At 45.6% G+C, this 14287-nt stretch overlaps 1 protein-coding gene across 1 annotated transcript in view; it reads left to right on the forward strand.

Moving 5' to 3' along the window:
- Window positions 1–1604: 1604 nt before the first annotated feature.
- LOC126456796 (facilitated trehalose transporter Tret1-like) overlaps window positions 1605–14287 on the forward strand; it is a 32396-nt gene continuing 19713 nt past the window's right edge. The window contains exon 1 of the mRNA XM_050092585.1: window positions 1605–1934. Coding sequence (XP_049948542.1) covers window positions 1872–1934 — 63 coding nt within the window. The 5' untranslated portion in view covers window positions 1605–1871. The remainder of the gene's footprint in view (window positions 1935–14287) is intronic.

Raw genomic sequence — 14287 nt, forward strand, 5'->3', positions numbered from 1 at the left:
CGTACCTGCAAGAAACTGGTTTCTAAAGAGAGGGGGGGGGGGGGGCACCAGTCTGCGGCATGGAAGGTTCTAGACGCCGGTCTCGGCCACGGCTGGTGGGTTTCACTCCGATACATGCGATCAATAAGCACTTATATCTACACACACACACACACACACACACACACACACACACACACAAATTACGTGCGCACATATTTCTTAAAACTTGCCACTACTTGAAAATATTCACTGACGAGTTTGGAGCATGTACACTGATGGCTTACACGATCGAGAATTATCGGAGAAAGACGCACTGAAAATGTTTTAACGTTGCAATACCAATAAGCATACACAAATGCAGAGATAGTCATCTTCGGCAATGGATATTCGTTCCCCAGAGTGTGATGCAAGACAATATGGAATCATTAAATAATGCGGTAATGGATCATTTGACATCTACATTCTCCAATACGTTGAACACACAGTCAAAACACACACAAACACACACACACACACATACATTTTCGTAATACTTGTCACGGCGTAACAGCGGCTACATTCCTGATGAGGATTCACGTTGTACTGCTTCAACGATAGAAGTCGCGGAAAGAATACTGAAGATTGTTTCATCTCATATTTCGGTGTAAAAGAGGACGCGAAAGAATTTGTTGTTCTACACCATGGAAATATCTCACACACACACACACACACACACACACACACACACACACACACACACACACCTTTATGCAGTCAAAACAGTGACACACTGGCGTTATGTGGCACCAAAACCACGCGAAACGTAACCGTTAATTGCTGAATACTGAGGGGAGAAATCATTAAGTGGTATATAAATCCAGTACTTGGAATACTCACTGTTGGCCACATCCTATACGCCCCATATAAAACATTGCTACCTAGGAGAAACAACGCAACCGACAGTAAACGTCAGGAATAGACGCCACAAAGTTTGCTGTGTGCAATACGAGAGTCAGGAAGTGACCGGGAAAAACCGCGGATTGCGTGCAACGGCCAGTCCGTTGAGTTTGGGAGAGTACTACGAAACACATCCACTCCCTGGCACGGTTCTCACCTGAATGACCAAAGGTACGGGCACGCGGCGGTGCGCCCGTGGAGGGGGTAGCGGGCTCGCGATTGGCAGAGACCAACCGACGTCACACGGCTTCGCGGGCGGGAGCACCCCGGATCGGCTTCTGCGCGGTCAGTCACATAAGCAAACCCTTACGGGGGTCAATTGTGTGCCTCGGTGGCTCTTGCCCTCGCGAAACCATCGCTGAATCGTGGGTCCTGGGACGCGCCTCTCGGACGCAGCGAGACAATGGACAGAAAGGGGACGCAAAGAAAAAGAAAAAAATGCTGGCACGTCGCTAATTGTCCAATCGGCGACGCCGGCTCGTAGACGCCCGCCGTCGGAAGCGGCGGAAGAAGCGAGTGGGGGAGGGGGAGAGGGAGAGGGAGAGAGAAGGAGAAGGAACGGGGAGGGGGGGGGGAGAGAGGGAGGCGAGGAGGCGGGGAGAGGTGGGGTACCGCGGCTAAAAAACGAAGAGAGTTGCACCGAAAGGAGTACTATATATAAACACAACCTTACTACCCGACGCAAGTTCGTACTTGGCGGAGTATCTTTGCGCGAAAGAGTGTTACTACCACCAGCAGTGCATTCTTAGCAGCTGTCAGTGAAGAGTCATAGAAGATCGCCAAATAAAACGGTTTTCGTCATTGGGCCATTGATTCAATGTGTTTACCGTGACAGACAACAGGGGACTACTTTTGTTGACGTATCGGCATCTGTGTGATTATTCTGTCCTCTTTTGATATTGGACCTTGTTTTTTGAACTTTACTTGTGTCTGGGACTTCATCAACAATCATCATGGAGAGCCTTTATCAGCGCCTATTCACCTCGCCCCGGAAGCAGAGGTTCACAACGTATACGGTGAGTTAGTCTCCATTGTGTCCTTACGTAATTATTACGATTTCAGACCCTTTTTTTTTTACTGTACTTAGTAGTATTGACAGTGTCAAGGCTGTTCCCCTGTACTCTCACCCCTCAACGTCTGCTAGGGTATTGTTAGAAACAATAACGACAGCAGTCTAACTCCTCTTTAATCTCAGTCGTCATCTATCAGCATTAAAATAATAATCAATTTATTATGGCACTGCGACAGGCTGTCTTAAAAATATTTCATTTCGTGTAAATAATTTTTTTTTTTTTTTTATTCCTGTGCAGTGTCCTCATTGTCATGACTGGCCACAGCCACAATCTGTTATGCATACAGATACGAAGTCCTGTGGACGCAAAGTAAGAATAAGGCGCTTCGAAAATTCTAAACTACTGATTCACACATTCTTCGTACGCTGGTTCTGTTCATTAACATGAAATAACTTTCTCGCATCGCGTAAATGGTTGCAAGCTATTAACTGATTTGAAAATTGAAACATATGGAACGTTAAGACATTACTTTGATTGCAGCGAGGGATGTAATTGCCACACTCGTATCAATGCTTTGCAATATTATTCAAGAAATAGGAAGAAATTTAGTGACAAAGCGGTTGTGGAACACGAGGGCCAGAACCCAAGTTCCGAGGGTTGACTGTCACGTAACGAAATGCCTTCTGGCAGTATTGTCCTGAAATATCAAACTTGTCAAACTCACTGCGTCCAGCTAACGACAGCCACGTAGATGCATTAGTTAAAACAAATCTCTTTCCGGTTTTCAAAACACAGAATACCTGTCACGTATCGCTAAAAGCTCAAACACTGCGAGAGGCTTGGGCGCATCGGGTTCCTAAGACAGCAGACCGTAAGTGTGTTTGCCTTCTGAAAACACGAATGTCTTACGAGGTTACACACAAGTAAATGGGTGTGTACACACTAGATGAGAGGTGTGTGCGGTTATGCGCTGAATACTCAGCAGCCATGGGAGGAGCATCGATCGTCCTGCGTGCTCGCTCTAGAAAATTCCACGCAGCTGTCAGCCAAAGAGCTGCTCGCGCTACAGCTGGGAGAGTTGCCATGACAATAAACTACGACAATACACATCAATGTATCAGCATTATCTTTTCCCTCCCATTCTAACGCCCACCTCTAACCCAGTTGGCTTGTGAATACATGGGTAGAGTAGTGGTTCGTAAGAGCAATATGTTAGGTAACACACTTTCCGAATTCTACAGCGTCTTTATCAACTACCGCCATAGCAAGATCGCCACCGCGATCAGCGTGGTTAAAAACTAATTGCAGAATGTAGTTAAGATTCTTTTCTTTCCCAATGAAAACTCAGTTACGTACTGATATCGGCGCAATATTTGTTCGCCGGTTCCGAGAGTTTGAACGGGGCGGTGAGCGACGGCTGCTGGGAGGGCGATCGCAGCGCTATCTAGTAACGGTTACGTCAACTGGACCAGCGACGCAAGCGCCAGAGCCATCTACCGGGCAAAGCCTCACTTGTGGACAGTATTGGATCGGAACGTCGTATCCGTGGCGGTGCAATTATCTCGAATGCGCTGGAATGAATCTGAAAAGAAGAGCCCATATAATTACGGTAGCATATTGCTGCAGCCCTCTTGAAGAATAAAGCAAATAATAGCATATTCATTAGTGTTCCAGTAGCCCGCAAAACTTCCAAAGTCATTCGTACTTACCCGCAGTACGAAAGCCATGTCTAATCATATAATTTTAGAGCAACAATGTATTATCATTACTTACACTGATGTCTTTAACGAAAGTGAAATTTTCCAATACTGTAGATCAGCACAAAATTGTGTTGTCAAACACAAAGTTGTTTCTGCTTCAGTTTACTTTCTCATCAGTTCCAAACTTTAGCACAAACACTTTGCTGCTCTGCGTGGAAAAGCCACAAAAATACTCGTCTTAATATTAAAGAGAAAACTCAACTTTTAGGGCATCTTAAGTAGTTATGAAAATGCCCTTGCAGTGACTGCAAGAAGTCACTCTGATATTCAATGTATAATTCATAGAAACACTTTCAGCAGTTTCCGTAAGTCGTCATCCTGAACATTCTTGCACTGTTATTCTAGTTAGGACCTGGTGGTGAGTCCCACGTGGATTACTCTTTCCACGAATTCAATCAGCCAAACACAATACTCTCTGAAAAAGTGATGAATCAAGAAGTAACATGAAATGTCGCATTTCGTAAATACTTCTGTTTTTAGAATATTAGGGAGGTATTAAACAAAGAGGGGAGGGAGGGAGGAAGGGAGGAGAGAGAGAGAGAGAGAGAGAGAGAGAGAGAGAGAGAGAGAGAGAGAGAGAGAGAGATATAGGCGAAAAGACAGTAAAGAAAGATGTGGAAGAATATTATCTAGAAATACATATGTATTATGAGGTGTTCTTGATACGCCATAGAACAGGTACTGCGTCAAGAAAGTTCATTAGCAATACTGCACCTTCTAGGTGGTTTCCTCGATGAAACATATGTACGCAAGAGTTCAGAAAATTTAACGTTTATAATGACGAATTACTTTATATGATTATTGATAAGAGCTATTATTTATAAGCGTAGGCTTCCGCAGCCATTGTCATAGTAAATAATTTTTTGGGTTTGTGTCCGCGTTGCGAATATGTATAACTACAGACGTTTCGGTCACTATTGCAGGTGATCTTTTCCACTTGCAACAGTGACTGAAATGTCGGTAGTTTCACATACTGAATGTGCGTTCACAAAGCCAGACAAAATTTATTGACGATAGCTATTATTATTATTATTATTATTATTACTACTACTACTACTACTACTACTACTACTACTACAATAGTAGTAGTAGTTGTTGTTGTTATAGTGGGGGTAGTTCAAAGAAAGTGACTTTGATCTGGCAAAATGTATGGTGAAATAACGAATAACATGACTACATAAAAAATTTGAGCGTCATCTATCCGTAACTAAAGATTTTTATCGATGAATGGTTCCACTGGACTGAATAGGTTATATTCAATGCCCATATCGTTAACATATGTTGTTCCTGTTTGAACTGCACCCGGCCTTTAATTTAATGCTTCGGTTTGGAAAACGCCACAGCGATGTAAACAAATAAAGAAAATAGCTTTACTGCTTGGTAGCTGATTTTTAATTTTGTTAAAGAGTTACCATACTGCCAAAAACACAACCAACTTGTCATTCGTTGACAGTATGGTAACAGCCTTAGAAATACAGAACCTTGCTAGTCGGAGGAACCAGCTGCACAGAATTCCTTACATCGGGTCGCACAGTTCAGACAGGCCATCCCCAGAAAAGAAGAAAAGCAACATGGCCTTCCGGCGTCTTTCTGCTTTAATTAGCTGCGCTCGCCGATCGTCATCGTCCTCTCCCCGTTAAGCTCGTCAGCTGGCTCCTCGCATGCGGGGAATCCACAGAAGAGGAGAAGAATCGATACTGGCCAAATTAGTCTTGACGCTAATCACGGAGCATCGCTGCGAGACAACAGAGGAAAAGTACCCGCTGCCACTAGACAGACACGTCAACCCCTGCCGGCGTCTGCTTGCCGGGTCGCCTACCGCCCAGGGGCACGATCGTGCCGCTTGCACTGGACGAGCAGTCCGTTTACTTTTATGCCTATTCCCGGCGTTACTCAGTCTGTACACTGAGCTAGCAGTAAGGGAAAGAAAGGGAAATGTAAGACAGGAAAAATATTTCAGAGGGAAGAAATATGTTTTGCATTTGCCGGCGGCATTGTAATTCTGACAGAGGCACAAAAGATTTGGAAGAGCAGTTTAATCGCATGCATAGTGTCTCGGAAAAGAAGTCATAAAATGGACATCAACAAAGACTAACGGTGAACGTCTAATTAATGAGGTCGATCAGTCCCGTCCGTGATCACTCCTTTCCAGAAGAAAAATCTGAGGGGTTGTATAGAGAAACAGCCACGGGACCAGTAGTAGCCAAACAACCTGTATTCCGATTTTTGACATCTGTAGTTTCAAGTCCAAAGTTGCGTCATCGTCGCTACAAGTATTCTGTGTGTGATGCCGCTAGAATTCTCCGCGGCGACATAAAGTCGTTTTGAAGTCAGTCTCTCCTACAAAAGTAACGTAAAAAGCCTTAATGTATAATACAGATCGCCTTAGTGTGTCTAAGTATGTCTGAAGCCTGTTCCCACTTGTATTTAGGGTCTGAGTACGTTATTTTCTTCGCTAAACGGTTGAAATTTCCCCATCCGACAAGCAGTCATACCTCGACAACTACGTAACTCACTAAAATACTTTTTCTTCTTTGATTACCAAAACATATCGCTCAGTGATGGACCTTACCGAGGTTAAATGTTGAATAGTATTCTTTATGTATAAGCTTCGGAAGATAGCTTTTTTGTCAATATTTAACACTTAACACGTATGACATTTAAAGTTTCCGTCTTTTACAGAAATTACGCAGAAATTCTCAAATTCACGTATGGTGACGACGCACCACTTTCGGCCTGTTTAATCGCATTATCGCGCGAAACTAAAAGTTTTTCGAACGTCCTACTGCAACGACTCACTGATAATTGGCAGGCATAATGCTTTGCGCAGCTGCAGTGGCAAGACACTGGTGGACTAGTGGCGGGAGAAATCCCACCGACTAGCTGAAGAGAAATGAGAGAATTGGCTGGGTCGTTGTTCGGTCGCTTACAACAAGTCTTTCTATTTGAAGCCACCTCGGCGACTTGCGCGTCGAGGAAATCATTAGGGCGACAGGAACACCACGTCCCCGAGCGAAGAAAACCAGGTAACCTGCCGGAAATCGAACCCTGGACCCCGTGATCTACAGGCGTCGACGCTATTTTTTTTTTAACAACAGCTGCGGACACCCTCCAGTTTTCAAAATGTTAAAATTTAAATACGACTACACTGGAGAATGTTTCCCGTGCTGCAGGGGCAAAGATGACTTGCCTTAGCCTGCTTCGCAGCAGTACAAGTTACCTCCGACACGGAGTATTCGCTCACATTTCACGCGGGGTGTCCAGTATTTTGCACCCGCGCCCCCTTGACACGGGTAAGTGAAGGCGCGGGCGCTAGGTGGCAGCGGTGTCGTGTGACGTAAGGCAGGTCAGCGGGCGGCGCGACGCCGGGCAGACTGGCCGGCTGACGTGTGACGTCACAACCACGCAGCTCCGCCGTGCACGAGAGATGACCCGCTGACCCCGGCGCCGATACCGACGGACGGACGTCAGGGATTTTTGGGAAAAACAGCAGATGCGCGCGCGCTCGCGTCATCCCGGATACCGCGCGGCAGGACGATCTCAAACTCTACAATAACTGATTGCCTGCACCTCTTGACGACAAAGGGTAGAGCGGGTAATTTTTTCCCCATCAAATACGTTCTACGAATTAACTCTTTCCTACACGACAGAAAACCATCATTTCCAGAGTCACATTTAACAAGAACTCCAAATGCTGCTTGCAGCACGAGTCTACAGCCAGTATGATTTTTTTTTTAAAGGTTCATCACTTTCCGCTTATGTCTATAGAAGTTGCCATACTACTGTTGCAGTTTCCGCGTTGCGCCCTTGCCAAGCATAAGTTTTCGGTATGTGTGTGTGTGTGTGTGTGTGTGTGTGTGTGTGTGTGTGTGTGTGTGTGTGTAGTCTTTTGGGACTTAACTGCTAAGGTCATCAGTCCATAAACTTACACACTACTTAAGCTAAATTATCCTAAGGACAAACACACACACACACACACACACACACACACACACACACACACACACACCCACGCCCGAGGGAGGACTCGAACCTCCGCCAGGACCAGCCGCACAGTCCATGACTGAGCGCCTGAGACCGCTCGGCTAATCCCGCACGGCTAATTTTCGGTCTACCGCCGGACATCTGGAATTAGAAGTAATGGTATACTTCTTGGAAGGCATCATTAATGTATCCATGACAATGTTTTAGCTCTCAAAAAACGAAAGAAAGTTATACAGCTATCAGCCGAAAATGACGCCCTTGAAACAACCCCAAATAGGCTGTCTAGCCTAGTAAAACTAAATAATTACAAAAAAATACGTTTACGACAAAACTCTGCCATCTGGTACGAGAATGGATTTACAAGTCGTTCATGTTTTCATACGGCCAGACACTCCTTCACCAATCCCATGAATGTGTTGTTTTAATATTGTGAGGCAAAGAGGTGTAGAAGAAGACGGTATTGTTTAACGTTTCTCTGACACTGAGGTCGTTCATTGTAGGCAGAGGACTCACTCAGTATACTCAATCTCAGCAAACAACCGAAATCATAATCGCCGCATCGGTGGATATTTTAATTTCGCTCTTCCTGCATACGAACTTAGTGACCATAGCCCTAGTCAACTTTACTAGTTTACGCATGCACTTCTTGTATACGACGGAGACACTTTTTTGTACAATACGGAGGGAGGCGGTAGGAGAAGCGGGCCTATATTTTCCAGATTTGTCACACGAAAGAGTTTTATGCCGCGTAACTATACTGACTTACAAAAATTCGTGTCAACTCAACCTTCGACCATAAAAACTTTAAAATATGCAGACAACGGGCTCTTATCGATCGAGAACGTGTCGAAATACAGACTGTGCGACACAGGGTGAAACGTCATGATTTACGCACGAGCGGCTCGCGAACTGTCTCCTCGCACAAAAATCGAATATTTTGATCAGCTGTGAGTCAGCGGGTCACGGTAAGGCTGCCAGGTATTTATAGGGTAATCAGCGGCCACACCGCTATCCACCGTAAATAGACGGGCGGCTACGCACGCACCGCAAGGTCGACACTCAGGAACGGGGGAGGCTTCTCCAGAAAAACAACACTCAGTTGGACCAACCAATACGGACTCGCCTACATGCGTAGGAGCACCTTCTCTAAACGTTCTATGATCTGCGGCAATCAACCACAGTTCTACTTCCACATGCACGCTCGATAATGTAAGGAGGCGCATTTGTTATCAACGCTTTATTTATCCTCTGTGCACGCCTGCTTTTGTACAATTTGTCCACAGTCGCCTTCCATTGTAAACCGCATTATGAAAATGAGCGAATAATTCCGTGATGAAGGGAAAGACACATTCGACGTTATAAAGGGGAGAAGCTTTGTATTAAACACCAGTTATATCTTGTCCGGACAGTCCACGGGTGTACTGCCGGTCCATAGTGTCCAATGGGCACCAGTTATGTCTGCTTCCTAAGGAAACCGTCCCCCTGTCATTAGATAAGGACTTCTGATCAAGGCCATGACCCTCGCCAGCAGGACACAACCAAACAATCCTTTGACCGTGTCTTCCTTCCTGCCACAGAACAAATATAACTTGTCTCGATTCGGCGAACCTTCTCCGTGGGAAAAACTTCAGTTTCTCTACATACACTCCTTAGAATTAATAACAAGATGTACAATGAACATATTTTTAGTGAACACACTCGGAAATACTAATTCTACAGAGAAATGAGTTTTTCACAGGAAGAACAATTTTACAGTACTTAACTGCAAGCAGCATTGTTATACGGAGTTACCTCCCGCTTAACTTCTGCAATTCATAGACAAACACAGCAAACTAACAATATGTAAGTGCCCTTTTCTAATTACATTTTCTTCCCAGAACATCTTCCAGAGATCTTTCAAACAATAAAATGTTAAGTTACTAAAGTTACACACATCACGAAACGTACAATACAATTAAATGCACATTCAGGCTGCTAACATGTGGTGTATTTCACCGATCCCAGCATGAAGCCCTTCACAGCTTTTGAAGTAATACTCTTCATAGCTTTTACTGAGGACAGCACCCACAACAGGAAAGCTACCAAGAGCGATTCAACCCTTATCGCGTAGAGGCTGTAGTTCAACCTGGAGGTGCTTCTGTGACGTGCTGGGGGTGTTTTTCTCGTGATACGACTTGGTTCAACTCATTCAGGTAAACGTGAAAATGAAACAGGGTGCATACCTCAAGCGTTGCCCTTTCTTATACATCTTCATGACGCGTCCACTGTGGGCACTGCCGTCTTCCAAGACAACACGTGGTCCACTAAATCACCTGATCTTAATCCCATAGAAAATGTCATACTTCAGCAGCGGGTGAAACTTAACTGTAAACACGTCCGCAGTTTGGTAGTTCTGTGGGATGTAATGATCAATGACTGGCTTCGGCTGAACATGGCATACCTGACGAAAGTCGACACTCTTCCTGACCGAATCGAAGCGATTACCAGGGGCCGGCCGCGGTGGCCGTGCGGTTCTAGGCGCTTCAGTCCGGAACCGTGAGACTGCTACGGTCGCAGGTTCGAATCCTGCTTCGGGCATGGATGTGTGTGATGTCTTTCGGTTAGTTAGGTTTAAGTAGTTCTAAGTTCTAGGGAACTGATGACCTCAGATGTTAAGTCCCATAGTGCTCAGAGCCATTTGATTAACAGGGCTCGTAAGAGCACAGATATCGATACCGCTACGAGGTATCGAATCTTACCATTATCCACCTAGGATGAGCCCAAGGTCTTAGGTGACGTGGTGATACTCATTCAGCTAGGGAATGGGGTGAGCTTCTCGGCGGCTGCAGAAAAGGCGGGTAGTTAGGTCTCCGAGATCGGCATATGGTTGTGCCTGGGCGCTGTCACCAGGTGGCGCGAACAGGGGTGGAAGTTTGTTTATGGTTAATGTGGCCCAAACAAATGAGTATATTTCTCTTTATGGACTTCCTAATCGACACAGAGACATTTTTTTATGAACTCAAGGTATGGTAACTCCAGAGTTACTCATTAGCTGTTTAGTTTCAAGGTAACTTTTTATCATAATACTTTCACTGGTTTAGTTATACTGAAGGGCGAAGCAGTCGATTGGAAGGACACTTGTATAAACACACGGTGATGGAAGTTGTTACATTGATAAGTACCGGGTGATCAAGAAGTCAGTATAAATTTGAAAACTTAATAAACCACGGAATAATGTAGATAGAGAAGTAAAAAATTGACACACATGCTTGGAATAACATGGAGTTTTGTTAGAACAAAAAAAAAAAAATCCCATATTGCTAGGCGCGTGAATGATCTCTTGCGCGCGTCGTTTGGTGATGATCGTGTGCTCAGCCGCCACTTTCGTCAAGCTTGGCCTAGCAGGTCCCCAGACCTCAGTCCGTGCGATTATTGGCTTTGGGGTTACCTGAAGTCGCAAGTGTATCGAGATCGACTGACATCTCTAGGAGTGCTAAAAGACAACATCCGACGCCAATGCCTCACCATAACTCCGGACATGCTTTACAGTGCTGTTCACAACATTATTTCTCGACTACAACTATTGTTGAGGAATGATGGTGGACATATTGAGCATTTCCTGTAAAGAACATCATCTTTGCTTTGTCTTACTTTGTTATGCTAATTACTGCTATTCTAATCAGATGAAGCGCCATCTGTCGGACATTTTTTGAACTTTTGCATTTTTTTGGTTCTAATAAAACCCCATGTCATTCCAAGCACGTGTGTCAATTTTTACCTCTCTATCTACATTATTCCGTGATTTATTCAGTTTTCAAATTTATACTGACTTTTTGATCACCCGGTATACCTTGGGAGTGAGCTTTCCGGAAATGCTGTCTACAAATATTCCGATGTCGAATCAACGCGACGGCCAACAGACCAAGCAAATGAACAGTTTAATAAAATCGATCAAAAGACCAGCCAACTTGTTGGCTAAATAAGTTGGTCTTAAGTCTCCTGAGGTGTGTCTGTTACATTTTTTCGTATCGCCACAGGATGACATCTGTCACTTTCCGGCCACATGCTCCTTTCGCAGTTGCCTTGTGCGTCATCTAGAACCTGACGAAACTGGCGGCAACAGTGCTGCAGGGGTAAACAAGCGTCACTGCGATCACGCACCCTCCATGCGGCGCCCTTGACCATTCCAGTAGGCGAGCAAAGATTACGGCAGTCCGCGGAAATGTATCCCTGAAATCATGCCCCGTCTGACGTCCTCTCACACGCCACGAGGTTGCAATAACGCAAATGCGCCTCCCTCCCCTCCTCCCCCTCAAATTTCGCGCCGTTTGCAAATCTCGCAGACAAAGTTACTCGCGACAGTCGATAACTGCAAGGGAAAGCCTAGAGAACACCAAAAAAAGACCAAGTGCCAAGTGTTTACGCACATCTGAGGAGGCCGGTAGGTCTCCGGGGTTAGGCGATAAGCCAGCGGGTACAAGAAGGGCCCCGAGGCGCCCGGGTCTGCACTAGCAGCCGAGACAGCGAACGAACCGCACACCACGCCACGCTACCACCACAGCGCCGCGGCGACCGTGTAGTCGCGCCCGCAACCGCCCTCTAGCAACATTGATTGCAGGTAACGTCCCTCTGTGCACCTCTTCTCTGTCTCTGTTTCGCCACTTCTTTGATTCGGAAACGCGAAGCACCTTTCTAGGCACAGTACGACAAGTTATGTTCACTGTAGACGAATTGCAATTGTGATTTAAACTGACCAGTAATGAAGGTGTAAAATGCTACCTGTGGCTTTTGAGTTTTATACGATGTATTGCAGCCTTAACTAATTTCCGAGGCATTGCAGGCCCTCAGATTGAGGTGTTACAGCAACATTAATTCTCGAACCATGTGCGGCTAAGGACTAAGATCGTGCTGATTGTACTGCCTCGGCCGGCCGAAGTGGCCGTGCGGTTAAAGGCGCTGCAGTCTGGAACCGCAAGATCGCTACGGTCGCAGGTTCGAATCCTGCCTCGGGCATGGATGTTTGAGATGTCCTTAGGTTAGTTAGGTTTAACTAGTTCTAAGTTCTAGGGGACTAATGACCTCAGCAGTTGAGTCCCATAGTGCTCAGAGCCATTTGAACCATTTTTTGTACTGCCTCGGGATATCCATAACAACCTGATTCCAGTAGTGCACATTTTGCCAGCTTGCACACACACACACACACACACACACACACACACACACACACACACACACACACATTATTTAGATGCATTTGGTGTGTGTGTGTGTGTGTGTGTGTGTGTGTGTGTGTGTGTGTGTGTGTGTGTGTGTGTGCGCGCGCCTGTGTCTGTGTGTGTTTTGTAAGCTGGCGAAACGTACGGTACAGCAATGAATCTCTTCTGCCACTTCTCAACCATAACAGCCGGCCGGAGTGGCCGTGCGGTTCTAGGCGCTGCAGTCTGGAACCGAGCGACCGCTACGGTCGCAGGTTCGAATCCTGCCTCGGGCATGGATCTGTGCGATGTCCTTAGGTTAGTTAGGTTTAACTAGCTCTAAGTTCTAGGCGACCGATGACCTCAGAAGTTAAGTCGCATAGTGCTCAGAGCCATTTGAGCCAACTATAACAGGGGGCGTCGGCTTGCAGAGCAAGAATGCTGTTAGTTAGGATTCCTGCTTTTGTAACTAGCGAATACATTTCGCTATTCTGCTATGTCATTCTGTTTAAAATGGAGTGTGGTACCCTTACCTACGCACACATTTCGTTCTCTGCAAACCGTGCAGTACAGAATAATGACGCATGTTGGAAGTAGCATACAGGACGTCAATACGAGGCTAGGAACTATCGCAGATAAAAAGAGGCAATTAATCAACAAGAACGTGCGTCACAAATTTCAAACCCTTGTCTGCCCGCTGGCCACGCTACGACCTTATGACACCATTACGTCCGTGATGGCGATATAGGCAGCGGACTAGCGCGCAAACAAGGTCTTCTAGAACGGTCGGGGTTGAACATCGGCAGATAAGCCACCACACACAATTCCGTGAGCGTGATGAAAACATTGCTCGTACATTTCGGCTCCAATTCACACAAGCGGTCACACAAGATAATTACCGGTCCACACGTATTAGCAAGTCATCAGATGATTCGGATACCTTACCTAATAATCTTCACATCGTCTTGATAACTGTGCTATTTATTTAAAGCAGAGAAATACTGTAGTGCTACTGTCTGGAAGATATTCGCTTTGTGAACGTAGCTCCTCGCAGCGACATTCTTAGATACATGCTTCACAGATATCAAGTAACTTACAGGAATGCAACCGGCTGACGTCGACGAGGGTCGGTGTTTCGACAGGTGATCATCCTGCCATTTTCAAGGCAAAATTGCAGCGAGTAAGCGCTGAGCAAGTGACTTTAAAACCTCGGTTTGCGCAGCAATTCGGGAATTGATCTACAAATCACGGCTTTAAATTCACTTACACAGCACTTACTTGCTGCAGTCTTGCCATGAAAATGACCTGTCAAAATAGCGGGGGTTGTCACCAACAACATCCGTCTGCATTCCCCTAAATTGTCTGAACATTGTCTAATCAGGGAGAAACTCAGGTCTACCTTCAAGGATTACTTGCCGCATCACATTTTTATGCGGTT

This window comes from Schistocerca serialis, chromosome 2 (genome assembly GCF_023864345.2).
Source record: "Schistocerca serialis cubense isolate TAMUIC-IGC-003099 chromosome 2, iqSchSeri2.2, whole genome shotgun sequence".
NCBI classification, from domain to species: Eukaryota; Metazoa; Arthropoda; class Insecta; order Orthoptera; family Acrididae; genus Schistocerca; species Schistocerca serialis.